This window comes from Mycetomoellerius zeteki, unplaced genomic scaffold (assembly GCF_001594055.1).
Source record: "Mycetomoellerius zeteki isolate Tzet28-1 unplaced genomic scaffold, Tzet1.0 scaffold106, whole genome shotgun sequence".
NCBI lineage: Eukaryota > Metazoa > Arthropoda > Insecta > Hymenoptera > Formicidae > Mycetomoellerius > Mycetomoellerius zeteki.
Window position 1 is genome coordinate 3,292,477 of NW_017255975.1, and position 14,032 is coordinate 3,306,508.

The 14,032-nt window shown below is 35.2% G+C and overlaps 1 protein-coding gene across 1 annotated transcript in view; it reads left to right on the forward strand.

Moving 5' to 3' along the window:
• LOC108722516 (uncharacterized) overlaps window positions 1-10,924 on the forward strand; it is a 67,788-nt gene extending 56,864 nt beyond the window's left edge. The window contains exons 16-17 of the mRNA XM_018447669.1: window positions 3,618-3,690; window positions 10,869-10,924. Coding sequence (XP_018303171.1) covers window positions 3,618-3,690; window positions 10,869-10,924 — 129 coding nt within the window. The remainder of the gene's footprint in view (window positions 1-3,617; window positions 3,691-10,868) is intronic.
• The last annotated feature ends 3,108 nt before the right edge of the window (window positions 10,925-14,032 follow it).

The following is a 14,032-nucleotide window of genomic DNA, read 5'->3' on the forward strand; positions in this document are numbered from 1 at the left end:
ATTAGAATACGTACGCGGCATATTGCAAAAGACAAAATTCATCTACTGTTAAAGGCTTTCAAAGAGCGACTGACAAATTCATAACAGAAAGTGGAAAATGTAATCAAATATGTCGGTGCTAGATATGGCAAGAAATGTAAACATTTTTTTTCGATTTCTCTGAAACGGAGCAAAAACGAGCATATGTCTATAGGACTTTTTTTCTTAGTTTTTTACTCCTCTACACGCTCCCGAAGTTTTGCCATTTAATTTGGAAACACCCTGTATATATATGTCATACGACGAAGTAACTCGGAGAGAATATTTATGGAAGGCTTTCCTAAAGTTATTTGATTCAAAATCGAGTTAATTTATTACATTGTCGAAAATGCACGATTTACATTAATTATTCAACGCGGTACGATTAAATGGCTTTCTCGATTTAAAAGACTGTTTATCAAAGAATTCTCTCTCTAGCTCAGTTTACTTTCAGTGTCGATAAGCGTCAAATACCCAATCGATTGTGGATTAGCCAATCTTATGGTCGCTCTAGTACTCAGCTTACACGATGTGGGTAATCCTCTAGACGCTCGTTAACATTCTCATTGATTGACTTATGCTATTAGTCGGTTGCAACAATGACAAATGAACCTCTCACCGGCGATTCAACTGAAACAGAAACGTAAGCGTGTTCTTATCTTCCTACGCGATCCAACAGGGAATAACACGTGTGCATTATAAATCTTTTCTCAACCGCATTTAACTTTTTCGTATTTAATTTAGCTGTATTTACTTTTATATATTACTAGTAGGTCAACGAATACAATTACGTCTTGGAAAATGTCCAAGTGTCGTTGAAAAAGAATTTATTGTATGACTTCGTATCTGTTCTTCGGGTAACCGAGTGGCATAGGCGGTTTCCTTTCAACTTGAGATTTCGTATTTACGGAGAAGATTATAAAAAAGAATTAAAAGCGGGGATCTTCGTCCTTTGAGGCAGTCTGTGCCCGTTGAACCAATTGGTACTGGTCCAGGCGCTTTAGAAACGTTTCCTTTTATCCGTCTCGTCGAGCAAACGAGGCATCGACCCTTCTATTTGCTTCACCTCCTTATCTGGTCCGCTTTGCTTCCGGGCAAGTCGCAATTCTCGCAAAGATTTTTCTGCATTATAGTCTCAAAGATACGCAATCATCAAAAGAAGTGAACAAAATTCGAAGCTACAATTTAATCCGGAGTCACGTTTGAGAGAAACGAGCTTTTTCTATCAATTCCCATAATTTGTATCTCTTGCAAAACAGATTGCAAAGCTGACGAAAAGCGAAATAAATTTTGATGTTGTATGCCATTTCCATGATTTACTTGATCGGTATAGCACTCATCGATTTTCGTTATTTGCATGTACGCGTATGTGTATGTTAAGTCGTAAAATGCGCCTTTAGGCGAGCCTTTTAAGTTGTTAAATAAATTCCTATAATTCTGTCTCTCTCTTTTACACATAGACACAATGTGATCTAATCAGTGAACCATCGCAGTCGCACAGTACGCAGAATCGTGTGATTTTATCGCACTCAGTTTTATCGCTTCTCTCTTAGTAGCCAATTTATACATAATTTATATATAATTGGAATATAATATACATATATTAATACGATAACTCTGAAAACAGCAGAAAAAATTCACGCGATTCAAAGAAAAAAAGAGATTAATCTAGCTGATATGAGTTTGACACAACGCTAACTATGATTCCTGAGCCGGCTGTCATGAAACGTTAAGTTACATTTTTTATTAACTACGTTCTACTATGGTATCGTTCTAAGAGGATAATCGGCCTTGGTGTCATTTACGATAATGAGCGAGTTTGTCACGTTAATCGTATTTCGGTTGACATCAGTCTTGTTAACCGTTTTGTAAACGGCAGTTTGCAAACATTTCAAACTCGGATCTATTAGCCTGATTCTCGATCTTTACGACATCCGGTGTATCGTGGAATGAGATTAATATCCTATAATTTTCTCTCCTTTCTGTTCACGAGTTATCTTCCTTTATGACAACGCTAATAAGATTAGTCAAGATACAGAAATATTTTCCATCATCACAATTCATTTTTTGCAACTACTTGAAGTTCTATCGTTTTGAATCATTAAAATATAATAATGTTTTCCGATATACCGGAGAGGAAATTCGTCCTAGAAACGAGCTTGTAAAATATTTTAGCTTTACATCGGAAATTGCACGAGAATTATTAATGTGATTCTGTTGCGACGACGTTGTAAAGATAGAAGTATAAATAATTCTATTTTAATTAAAATATGATATGAATAATGTATGATAAATGATATATAATACTCTTATTGTTATCCTCGTAGAATATTATTTGAATACATTTACGAATAAATACTAATTATTATATTTACAATTAATGTTATGAGAGACGGAATTAAGTATATGTACGTAATATTACGAAGGACAAAAGTACACGTGTGTAAAGTATATGTATATAATTCACATTTAATGGTTTTATCATAATCCCTGAAACTAATCGATTAATTTCATTAAGAAAAGTCTTATAAAATTTAGTGCATACACTATACACACGCACATACAAAATACGAATCGAAAACATAAAGCAACGGAGGAAAGAGGGACACAAGTAGACGAAAATGTGCCAACTCTTTTTCATCATGAAAATGAAGTAATATGGATTTATGTTTTACAAACAACAAAACTATTAATGAACTGTCACTCTTTTAAATATGGTTATAGAGAAAAATTGAAATGTACAAGAGTGCTATTAGATGATTAAAAAATATGTGTAAAATGTATTAATATACTTTTTCCATTTGTGTAACAAATTTAACGGATATAACTTATTTTTAAATATTAAATCCGTGCGATTTATATTCAAATATGTATATATATTGTAATATACGCGGTCTTAAGTTACTACCATAGCTTTAAAGTGCCGTAGCTTATTAAATTCCTAAATGATCTAAATGATTTTCTAGCTTAGATGGTCTTCATTTGCACACTGTCGCGCAATTTCCAATCTGAGCTGTAGCTGTATAGAAATTCAGTATATCTCGGGTAGCTTTATTTGCGCAACGAAGATTATCCGGCCTTCTTCCTCATTGTTCTTCGGCTCGGAAGAGATCGCCGTTTTGCTATGGAATATCGCAGACATTTTGAACGTCAGATTCAAAATTCATGTTTATTCATGAATATCAAGAATATAATTAAAATGTCTGTCTCTCTCTCTCTCTCTCTTGTCACTCAACAGCCAGTTTGTTGCACGCACAACCGTGTGTTCAAATACAGTTAATTGCCAACAGTAATGGCCAACAGTCATTATTCGTTTTTCTAAACATCCGAGTAGCAAGTTTCTTTTCTTATTGTATTTTTGTGAGATCCTTGGTCGTATTAGTCGCTAATGAGATTTCTTTCTGACCATCTTGGTTGGCTCTCTTTACTTTCTGTTGTCTTCGTTATCTCGTTTCTTTTTAATCAACTGAATAAAGTTCGATCTTTCTAAACTTTAATACAAATAAAAATTTATCAGATTTATAAATAAATGTATTTAATTATAATAATGGTATTATATATATATAAAATATTAATACAATATTCTTTTTCTGTTACAGGTGAGTATTATAATTATGTCAATTGCCCCGATAATTGTATTGATGCGACATGCGACACTGCTGATTGCGACAGGTGAGTCATATTTTCACACAATGCTCTGCCATTAATCATTAGCGTATCAAAACATGTATGTCGTTATTGTTATTATTATTATTATTATTATTACAATCGTTGATACAAACATTTGTCATTTGAAAATTTCCAATTCCATAAATAGGAATAAAGAAAATGTACAATTGCATGTTAATAAAATACTGTGTTTGATTACATTATCATTCGAAGTATCGATTAATGATACAAAGCAAAGCTTGACTTCTCCTGTGTAAAATATTTTTTATTATAAAAGAATTTGCAGGCTAATTATATAAAATAAGTATAGAATAATTATAGGATATAATTATAGGATTATTATGTATAGAAAAAAAAACTCATAAGATGTCACTAATATGTTTTTATTAGTTCGAGTGTCATAAATGTCAAATGTAACGAGAAAAATACGATTTACATTATTGCCATTATTGCCACATATTTTCCTTCCATTATACTCTTTGGAATCTTTATAGAAATGCACTCCAACTATCTTCTGCTATTACGATCAGAACAATCACTGTTTAAGCGTATGTAAAGCTTGACAGCCGGCCACAGGCATTAGAGTATATCGGTCGAGAGTGCAGAGAGAAATGCGTGAATACATAGTCGCGAATGTATGCGCGACAAACGAAGCAAGGCCAACGATTAAATATTCATGAGACATAGCGCAATATATGTCTGATATTTACTTTTATCGTAGAAACTTTTCTCTTTGGCTAATAATACAGCATTCGCTATGAAAATCGTAACGATTTTACAATTTTAAAATCGTTGGAAATCAAGGAAAATTTATGATTCTACGTGCGAAAAATGATTCGCGCTAGATTTGTATAATTCCATGTCTATTCTGACAGTTTTCTGACAGCTTGGCTGGTTACCTTTTGAAAGATCGATTGTAATTGCCGGAGAACACTGAACATTGATTACAGAATAAAATTGCGATTTAATACCAACTTGGTATTAATCGATCTCCAGGGCAAATGAAAGAGGAAGGGAAACTAAGAAAATATTGACGAACATTGAAAGGGAGTATCGATAGTTTGATCCTAAAGTGCTCGTAGTTCTGAAAGGGGTCAACAGTGTCATGTAACCACCGTACAATGGTTCGCTTAAATAGTTTCGAAATTTGATATATTCGGAGGGTAGCGTGCACATCGACCGAGACTGATAAAATCCGTATTTTCTTCGTGTTACTTTGAGGGTTGCCTCCATCTTTTGTATACTTGCCACGAGTGAGTATCTCTGATATATATCCGCCCTTTTATATCGTGAAAAGAAAACGAGGATATACAACACGTAAAACACACGAATATTAAAAAAAACCGAGATACTTAGAAATGCTTTTACTAAATGAAAAATGTGCCTAAATAGAGAAAAATTAGAAGAAAAATTTAAAATTGGAATAAAAAATTTAAGAAGAATATTTTAAATGTTAATTTCATATCCTTATATAATATTGGCGGGATTTTTACCTATTTAAGGTAATGGCAGTCTACATGTGTTTTAAAAAAAGAAAACGACATAGCTAAATGAAATTTCAATATCGGTTTTGAAGTTTGCAGAATGGTTTTTAAATCCGGTATTATATAAAACAAGGTCAAGCGTATTTCAGGGAAGTTCATCTGAGGAAGTATTCATGTTCAAAAAATCGGAAGTTTGCTTTGCTAATTTATTGATGCTTTCCAGCAAGCGATACAGTGTGGCATACTGATCACGTCATCTTCGTTTAACATTAGCAAACAATAAGGATGTAATGATTCACTGTGTTACACTGTCATCTGAGTCTCTTGCTGGAAAGCACTCTATCTGTCTCGCACTCTGCAAAACGTACGGATCCTGCCGATTTATCTCGCGCAATTTGATCGAAGACACATTACAGTGGATACACATACAGGATTCTCTCTAATGGTAAATGTACGCGTAAATTTCATCAGACTACACTTGATGCAAACCGAATACACGGGTTTACTATATTTTACCGTGTCGAACCGATCGATTTATCGAGCCTATAAAGTAAATTTGACGTAAACGGATACTTGTACATATATACTTTCAATTTATCTTAAGGAATAGGACATTATCTTGAACATCCTAAATTCGTCTTTCTCGTAACAATTTGTCAAACCAATTGATCGAGGACTATCGTGACGTTTTTTCCCCCTTTTTTTTTGTTGAAGGCCGTCCACGAGAAATGGCATAATTTTTTATTATCGCCGTAATGCGATTACGGTGAGTTGCACGAAACGCATAAAAGACGTTAGCAATCAAGGTAGGGTCGGATCGTGTTGTTCGCGATTTTTGTGAATGGCTCGATATTGGTGGCAGACGAGCGTCCACGATGTGAAGTTGCTAGTTACATCCGGTATTGAAAGAGCGACAGTGCGGTACACACCGCAAATTCTAGTTGAATTGAGGAGCAAGCAACACCCGAATGTTTCGAAACTAAACGAGCAAACGGAGCTTTGCTGGCCGTAAACATCTTGCGGCTTCTGTGCTTTGTGAAGCTCACCTTCGATATAAGGAAGGAAGGAAGGAAGGAAGGAAAGCTTGAGGCAACGCCGTCGTTATTACCAGAACCAATAGCTTCCGTCGCGTTGCAATATAAAAGAAAACGAGACACCTTACGACCTGCCAACGTCGTATGTTCATAAAGTCAACGGATGAATATTTCTGCGGCAATGGCTCCCTTGGAGTCATACGTGAAGATTAAGAATCGTAAGAATATCGATATGGAACGAACTGATATATTAGCTTATGAATATATCTCTTTTTTTCTCTTTTTCTTAGAAAATCGTTATTTAAAATGATAAAATCGCACGACAATCCGTGTTATATAATAAATTTTATAGATTTCATCTTGTTTTGATCAGTTTATTTATTTACAATTAACGATTGCGTGATGAAACTTTCATATTAATGAGACCGATTAAAAGGAGTTAAAATATCGCGATATAAATGAGATTTATCGAGTTATAAAGACTTGAAAGAAATGGAGAGAAAAGGCGATCTATAAGGTACACCTATCGAACAACATTACGTTGCATAGCCTCAGCCGTTCCTTTTATTGCTGGTCATCGAGGAGTTCATCGATAACCTCGAATTGTCGTTACGAGAACTACCACGTAAGCATTGGACAAAAGCGGTGCTTTGCGAGACAATCGACTGATCGAACTAGAATAGAGCGAATGATTGACTGAACTTAGACAATTTGCTTGTTTCGAAGTATCGAGAGGACGGACCATGCATTTACCAATTAACATCATGAGTTAACATGACGTATTTCAACCTATGTTGAACTGATCTCAACCTATGTAGATGATTTCTGAGGTTGAAGCGCCGATAGTTTCTGAAGCAAGATGCTAGGAGAGCTTCAGAGATCGTTCGATCAAAATTATCTAATTGGAATTCTCCTGAGGACGACGCACACATCTCCAGGCTTTACGTCTTGTCGATCGCCGACGAAATTATTGACCGATGGGGAGTTATTTTTGTTATTATTACCTTTCTGTCTTCTTGCACGAAAAGATACTTCTATATGCACGTTATCGGAACGAAACTGAATATAACTCGTCCGATGGGACGGGTTAAAATCATCTGCTAAAGTTTCGCAACGGTCTCGGACCTCTCGGACCTCCAACTTCGATCGTCGCAGAAATAGTATCATCCAGCGACGGCGAGGTGGGAGGTGAAATTTGTAGATCTCATTTCGAAGTCATAATGCTATTTCAATAAAATTATAATGCTCGATATTCTCCTCAGCTACGAGAAATTCTACTTTTGTTCGCGAATGAGGTTATCAAAAATCGTTAAAGATCGTTTAGGTCTTATTTTCGGTACGGTTTTATAATGAAACGATAGTTACGATATCGCTCGTCCTCGAATCGACCTCACGTATCCGCAACGAGGAATAATCTGTAATCGATAAATCTTTCGGTAGCGCTATATCTCTTCCATAATCTCCTCCAATGATCCATCTGCTTCTCGTAGAAATTCATTCGTTCGCGAATACATTCGGTCCACGCTCGTTTTGATTTGAATAGAGCTCTTACACCTCAAGCGACGCGGATCATTGCGTTCCAACACCGTCCGTTCAATACACGAGCAAAAGAAGCCGTACGAGAAACCCTCGTTGTGATTTACGAGGTCGCGCGGAAGTTATGACAGGGGGCTTGTTCCTCATGCATTTAGTTCTCGTTTAATTAATGATTTTCGTCAAGCTGAGCATGCTCTTGCCTGATTAATTCGATGTCTTTTATACGTCTTTACGATCGTCGTCCGCGTTCTTTCCCGCTTCATCTCTGCTGCACAATCTCTTCTTCATTCCATCTTAGGAAATATGTTGCATATATAAAAAAAGTGTATGTGTAGCTCGGTGTGTTACATTAATATTAATGAAACACCCCCTTTGAAATTAAAGTGATAATTATACCACGACTTTAACGTTCTCTGTTTTCCTCTTGCTTCGCGAAGGAAGTTTAGCTTCGTTGAATGTAAATTTCTTGTTTTTCAGGAATTGTTTATCGATCCGTTCATTTCGTAATAAATGATCGCAAACGTTCAGTTCTTTTACTCTCTGAAGATCTCATTAATTATCATTATGTGCTTACTACTCCGGACAACAGAACAAGCCCTCTCGCACTTCGAGACAAGTTCTCTAATCGAGAACAGGTGTTCTCATGTACGCGCTCGATTACCGAGGATTTCGGTAACTGACGGGCGTCGTCGAACCCACGCTCGATGAGCAACAAAGTGCTGACGAGCGTGGAGTCTGAAGAACTGGAAAATAAAAAGAGCAGCTGACGCGCTCGTTGGAAGTGGGACGGTGAGATTTTCTTTAACAACACGCTCTAAGACTCGTGCCTTGCTGGAAATAACAGGGCTGCCGACAATTGTCTTTCACATTTCCCACATTTTACTTTATTCCTTGACTTTCTTTCCGCTTCTTATATTGAGTCTTTTCAACCCATCTCGGAGCTTCTCACGAACGTGTCTCACTTCCTTTACGAGTCGCACCGATTTCATATGCTTTTAAGTGCTTTCCACTGTAGGGGTTCCGAACTTCCGAAAATCCACTATCCGTCGCGTTTCACCTCAAATTCTAATCCCTACACCCAACAGAGCTTCCCGCGCGTTTATTTCGAAGTGATCAAATTGGATTCTCGCCGAGCAATATTTTAGTTTCTTTTGAAACATTTGTGTAAGATGCGTTGTGAAATCTCTCTCTCTCTCTCGTCCAATTTATTTAATACTCTCGAGTCCCGAATAAACATGAAGCTGAACGGCTGGCTCGAATTTTCCAAATGATAGGAAAGGCTTGTTGCGTTTTGACCTCCTGGCCGTTTTCCAAGTACACAATTCGACCGTTCCGTCTGCTAAGTAATTGAAGTCCGATCGATCACAACCGAAAATGCTGACTTGTCGTTGCCGACAGACTGGAAAATAAGCGAGACAGTTGTCATACCGATCGGAAGCGAGAATGTTTAACTTACGATTTTGTTAAGGACAATAAACCTCGTTCGAACTCGAGTTGCAAATAATGCAACACTTGAATGACCGCATAGTATCTTGCCGAGTCCATTTATCATGCAATACTTTCGAATGTCTTGTATTGTTTTCCTGTATGAAAATGGGCACAGTATATTTATTTTTGCTCTTACTTTTCCAAAATATTCGTTGGATGAGAAGAGAATGCATGCTAAACCTAAAATTGACCGAAAAAAGGGTCATAACCATAAACTAAATTTTCATATGTAATTGTTCAGCAAATACAAAATAAACAAGTGCCAATATTCACCATTATATTGGCAACTCATACATAAAGTGCTAAGTTTAGCATTCGAGATCACATAAAGCCACATTGAGTTATTTTTGGTGTCAACAATATATTTGTTGATAGAACTATAAATATAATTATTATTATAGCAGTAATAGCAGTAATAAAAGCGACTTCTAATAATTATTTTATCATGTAATTATAGTCACAAATACCAGTCACTAATACATTTTTCTCTTATAATCAGTACAAAATATAAAATAAAGAAGGGGAACGGATAAAGAAACGTGTGTAGATTTGTACTAGAACTTTCAGAAAGTTTTACTCGAAAATCGCGCGATTAGAGAGAGAGAGAGAGAGAGAGAGAGAGAGAGAGATTTCCAGAACTTACTGCCTGCTTGCGTCATTTTCAAGACGGTTAATTTCCTCTGCTTTTGTAATTTATTCTTCGACCCTGCTGCAGAACAACTTACAGTACTTCGTGTTGTTACACTGTGCTTCCTACTTTCCGCCAAGCCGGAATCAAGTAGAACGTATTCTCTTTTTCTCTCTATTTTTCTATCTTATCGTATTTTTCTTTTTTATCGCCATTCTTTAGTCGTCTCGCAAACTTCAGGCTGACCGATTTTCTGTTCTATAACTGATATTCAAATTTTGTTTGCACGTAGCAGCGAAGATCTCTATATTGAAGCACGATGCTTATCCGCTAAGCCAAGCTCCATATTATACTTTTTCTTTTATTGTCGGAAATTGTGATACGAACGCGCTTGAGAAAATCTGCCTGAGGAGATTCCGAAGGAATTTGCGGTACCTGCGCACTTATAGCATGATTATTTCCATTTTAGTTATATTATTCCTAGCGATATAGAATATACATATCTTAATGATGCAATTTGACAAGCCAACTGAATCGCATAATAACCCAATTGTAGTAGAAAATAAACGCTCGTGGCTGTTTGACCGACTAAACCAACATGAAACCGAGAACGATGATAGATAATGCAGAACCAACAGTACAGATTCAGATAAAAATTAATGACTGGCTTTGATAAAGTAAAACATTGCCCTCACGGCGATTAATTATCCATCTTTCGTGAAAATGAACAATCATTTCAGATACCCAAGTAATAACGATCCCACAACAAGTGGCTATTACTTTCGGCTTTATAACCGGGCTACCAGCTTCATCGATTGCTTCGTCGATGAGTAATTAATTATCTACGATAAATTTGATTTACGTCTATACGAGAAAATTTTATGATTTTGTGTGTTACACTCTCGAAAAATATATATAAAAAGTTTTCCGTCGTGTATGAGTTTATAAGAAAATATTATTCTTTAATTTTATGGATAAACACATTTTCATCTTGAGTTTTATATTTCCTAGGCAGCATGGAAAATGCATCCTGCAGAAAAATGCAATTACACAGCACAGAGCTGTAAACATAATGAGTTATGTTATACGTTATTTCAATATTTGTGCTGCATGCTGGAAAACTAATTGCGACTTTATTGTAATTGTCTGAGAGATTGTTCTGAACAGCATACGGTTACCGTAAATTATTTCATCACTACGTGTAAAAGTGTTCTTTACACGTGCGCAAGCTTCAATCTGGTTTTCTCGGTCGATCGATACTTACGAAGGAGTGGTTTAAACTTGGACAAATTTAAATATTTAATATCACGTGAGATTGGTGATACGCTGCGCAATTGCATTGATCATCTATATTAATTACGTGTTGTCGTGAGGCTATAGATATCTTCTTAATACTTTTAACACGCAACATAAAGTACAGCTATAATGAGACGGTGTTCTAAGCGTCGATTTTTACTACGGACGCATCCACTCTATCTCGTTCCAGCTGTACAGTCCTTTAATTATAGAAAGTTTGGAAGTTTAGACATGGGATCTATGTTCATGGTCGAGTTATTTTAACTTTTCTCTGGTAAAACACATCTCTTATTCTTTTCACGTCGTGGTACATGACTTTTTCCTAATTCTTTGATAAGGATTAAAACATCCTTATTTTATTGAGTTTACGTTTTACATTTGACCTCTTATTTCAAGCCTACATACACACACACACACACACACACACACACACACACACACACACACACACACACACACACACACACAGGGTGTCCCAAAATTTACAACTCAAAACATGACAGCAAAAAGATAAAATAAAAAAATTATTTGTAAATTTTTATTTTGAGCAGTAATTTTTGAGATAATAAGGACTTAAATATGACCAATTACAGACTATATGCCATTTATCCATGAATTGCACATGCGATAGCCGTAATGAGTGATAGTGAGCGCGTATCTCAACGCGCTCATCAATACTCATAGATGACTATCTAAATATAGTATATAATTGGTCATGTTTAAACCTTTATTATTTCAAAAATTATTACTAAAAATGAAAAATTTATAAATAACATTTTTACTTAATTTTTCGAGAACTTTCTTGCTATAGTTTAAGTCACGAATTTTAGCACACTTGTGTATATATTTTTTACACACACACACACACACACACACACACACACACTATATATATATATATATACGCACACAGAAAAAAATGAATTCCTGATTCACGTATATTTTTATTCTTGTATGCTATTTACTTTCATTTAAATAAAATGTTCTCTTCAATTATAAATGTTCACTGGCGTCAATAATAAATAAATTTGTGCAAAAAGTATATTTTATTCTTAAAATTGTGTTCTTGTTTCTAAAATCATTACATGGTTCTAACAAACTCAATCGCATTATTTCGAAACTATTTATTCTTGGATTTAGAATTACAAATTTGAAAATTCGCCGGAAGGCGGCAACAGTATGTATAAGGGCCCCTTAGTAATATCAAGATGTCAGAAGCATGGGTGTAGTGAATGACGTTTGACGATGGTTTTGTGAGTGAACTGTTGCATTCGTGGAACATACCTCTAAATGTGGTTCAATCTTTAAGGGTGGATGAAATATTCAGCTCGTCCTAATGTTTCTGTCAATTATATTGCAAATGGGGATGCGCGAACAGTCGGCCGACTTTGTCACTGTGACGCAATGAAGAAGCGGTTGCCTATACACGCGGGCGAATTTTCCGCGGCGGATTCGCGGATCTGCTGTCCACAGTTAAATGGGTGAGAGATGAGCAATGAATCTGCCGCGGCGGATCCGCCTGTGTGTGCAACCAGCGTTCTCTACCATGACGAGGTTGACCGTCTGTTTGCATCATTATTTGCAATATGGTTAATAGAGGTATTGGTAGAACGGTCTCAGCATTTCATTTGCCTTTGCAAAGGCATTTCACTTGCCTTTGAATCACATTAGAGTAAGTAGAGTTTGATTCGGTTTTTCCTTGAGAGCTTGTACTCCGTGCAAATTAGGAGGCATGCTCTATAAATGTGGCACTTCATTTACAAAATTATCGTTACTTACTGCAGCATTGGTTTCTGTCATCTTGATGTTACTGGAAAGCTTACTGGGGGTTTGAAATAAGTTGACAAAAGGTATCATTGAAGAAAAAATAATGCTAATACAAGCATATTTAATGATGAACGAATGCAACTTTATTCTTTTATTGAAATAAAATTTGTTTTGAACTAAGAATATAATTTATTTTATTTTAAGACTAATTTATTTTTAATTGGAAATTGTTTATTCTTGGCGCTATTTTAAGCATAAAATATTTTTCGATTAAAGCATTTATACATTCCTTTAAGAAATCATTTTTGTATGTATATATACATACAATATAGTTATATACACTTTATACATATCATATTAAAAAAGGGGCAAAAAGTGTCTCCATATATATGAACATATAAATCTATACATGCATTGAAAAAAATTTGAATAAATATTATAAAACTGAATTTTAATAAATATTTGTTTGAATAGTATTAATTGAATAGTATTATATAAAAATATATTCAAATTTAAATCTTATAGGACCGACGCGTACAGAACTTACTAATAATATATTAAAGGCCTAATACCGGTCGAAGCTAGATCTTAATTGCTTTAAATAATTCAAGATGTGAATTATATCTATACTATATATGTACTTGCATATATACCATATTTGTAGTCATATTCACTACGCGCCGAAATTTTTCCGGATTTTACGAACGCAGCTAAACTACTGAAATACGTAATATCACAAATTAAATTTTTGATGCTCAATAGACATCTATTGTAGAGATCTTAAACTACTAGAATCTGTAAATAAATTTTAAATTATTGTGAAAAATATTACCTCGGCCGGCAATCGAAGCCTCGGTAAGTCTAACTGGTAAGGACGCTCACAATGAATGTAAGAGATCCGAGTTCGACTCCCGAGTAATATTTTTTGCAATAATTTAAAATTTATTTACAGATTCTAGTAGTTTAAGATCTCTACAATAGATGTCTATTGAGCATCAAAAATTTAATTTGTGATATTATTTCAGTAGTTTAGCTGCGTTTGTAAAGTCCGGAAAAATTTCGGCGCGTAGTGAATATGACTACAAATATGGTATATATGTAAGTACATATAT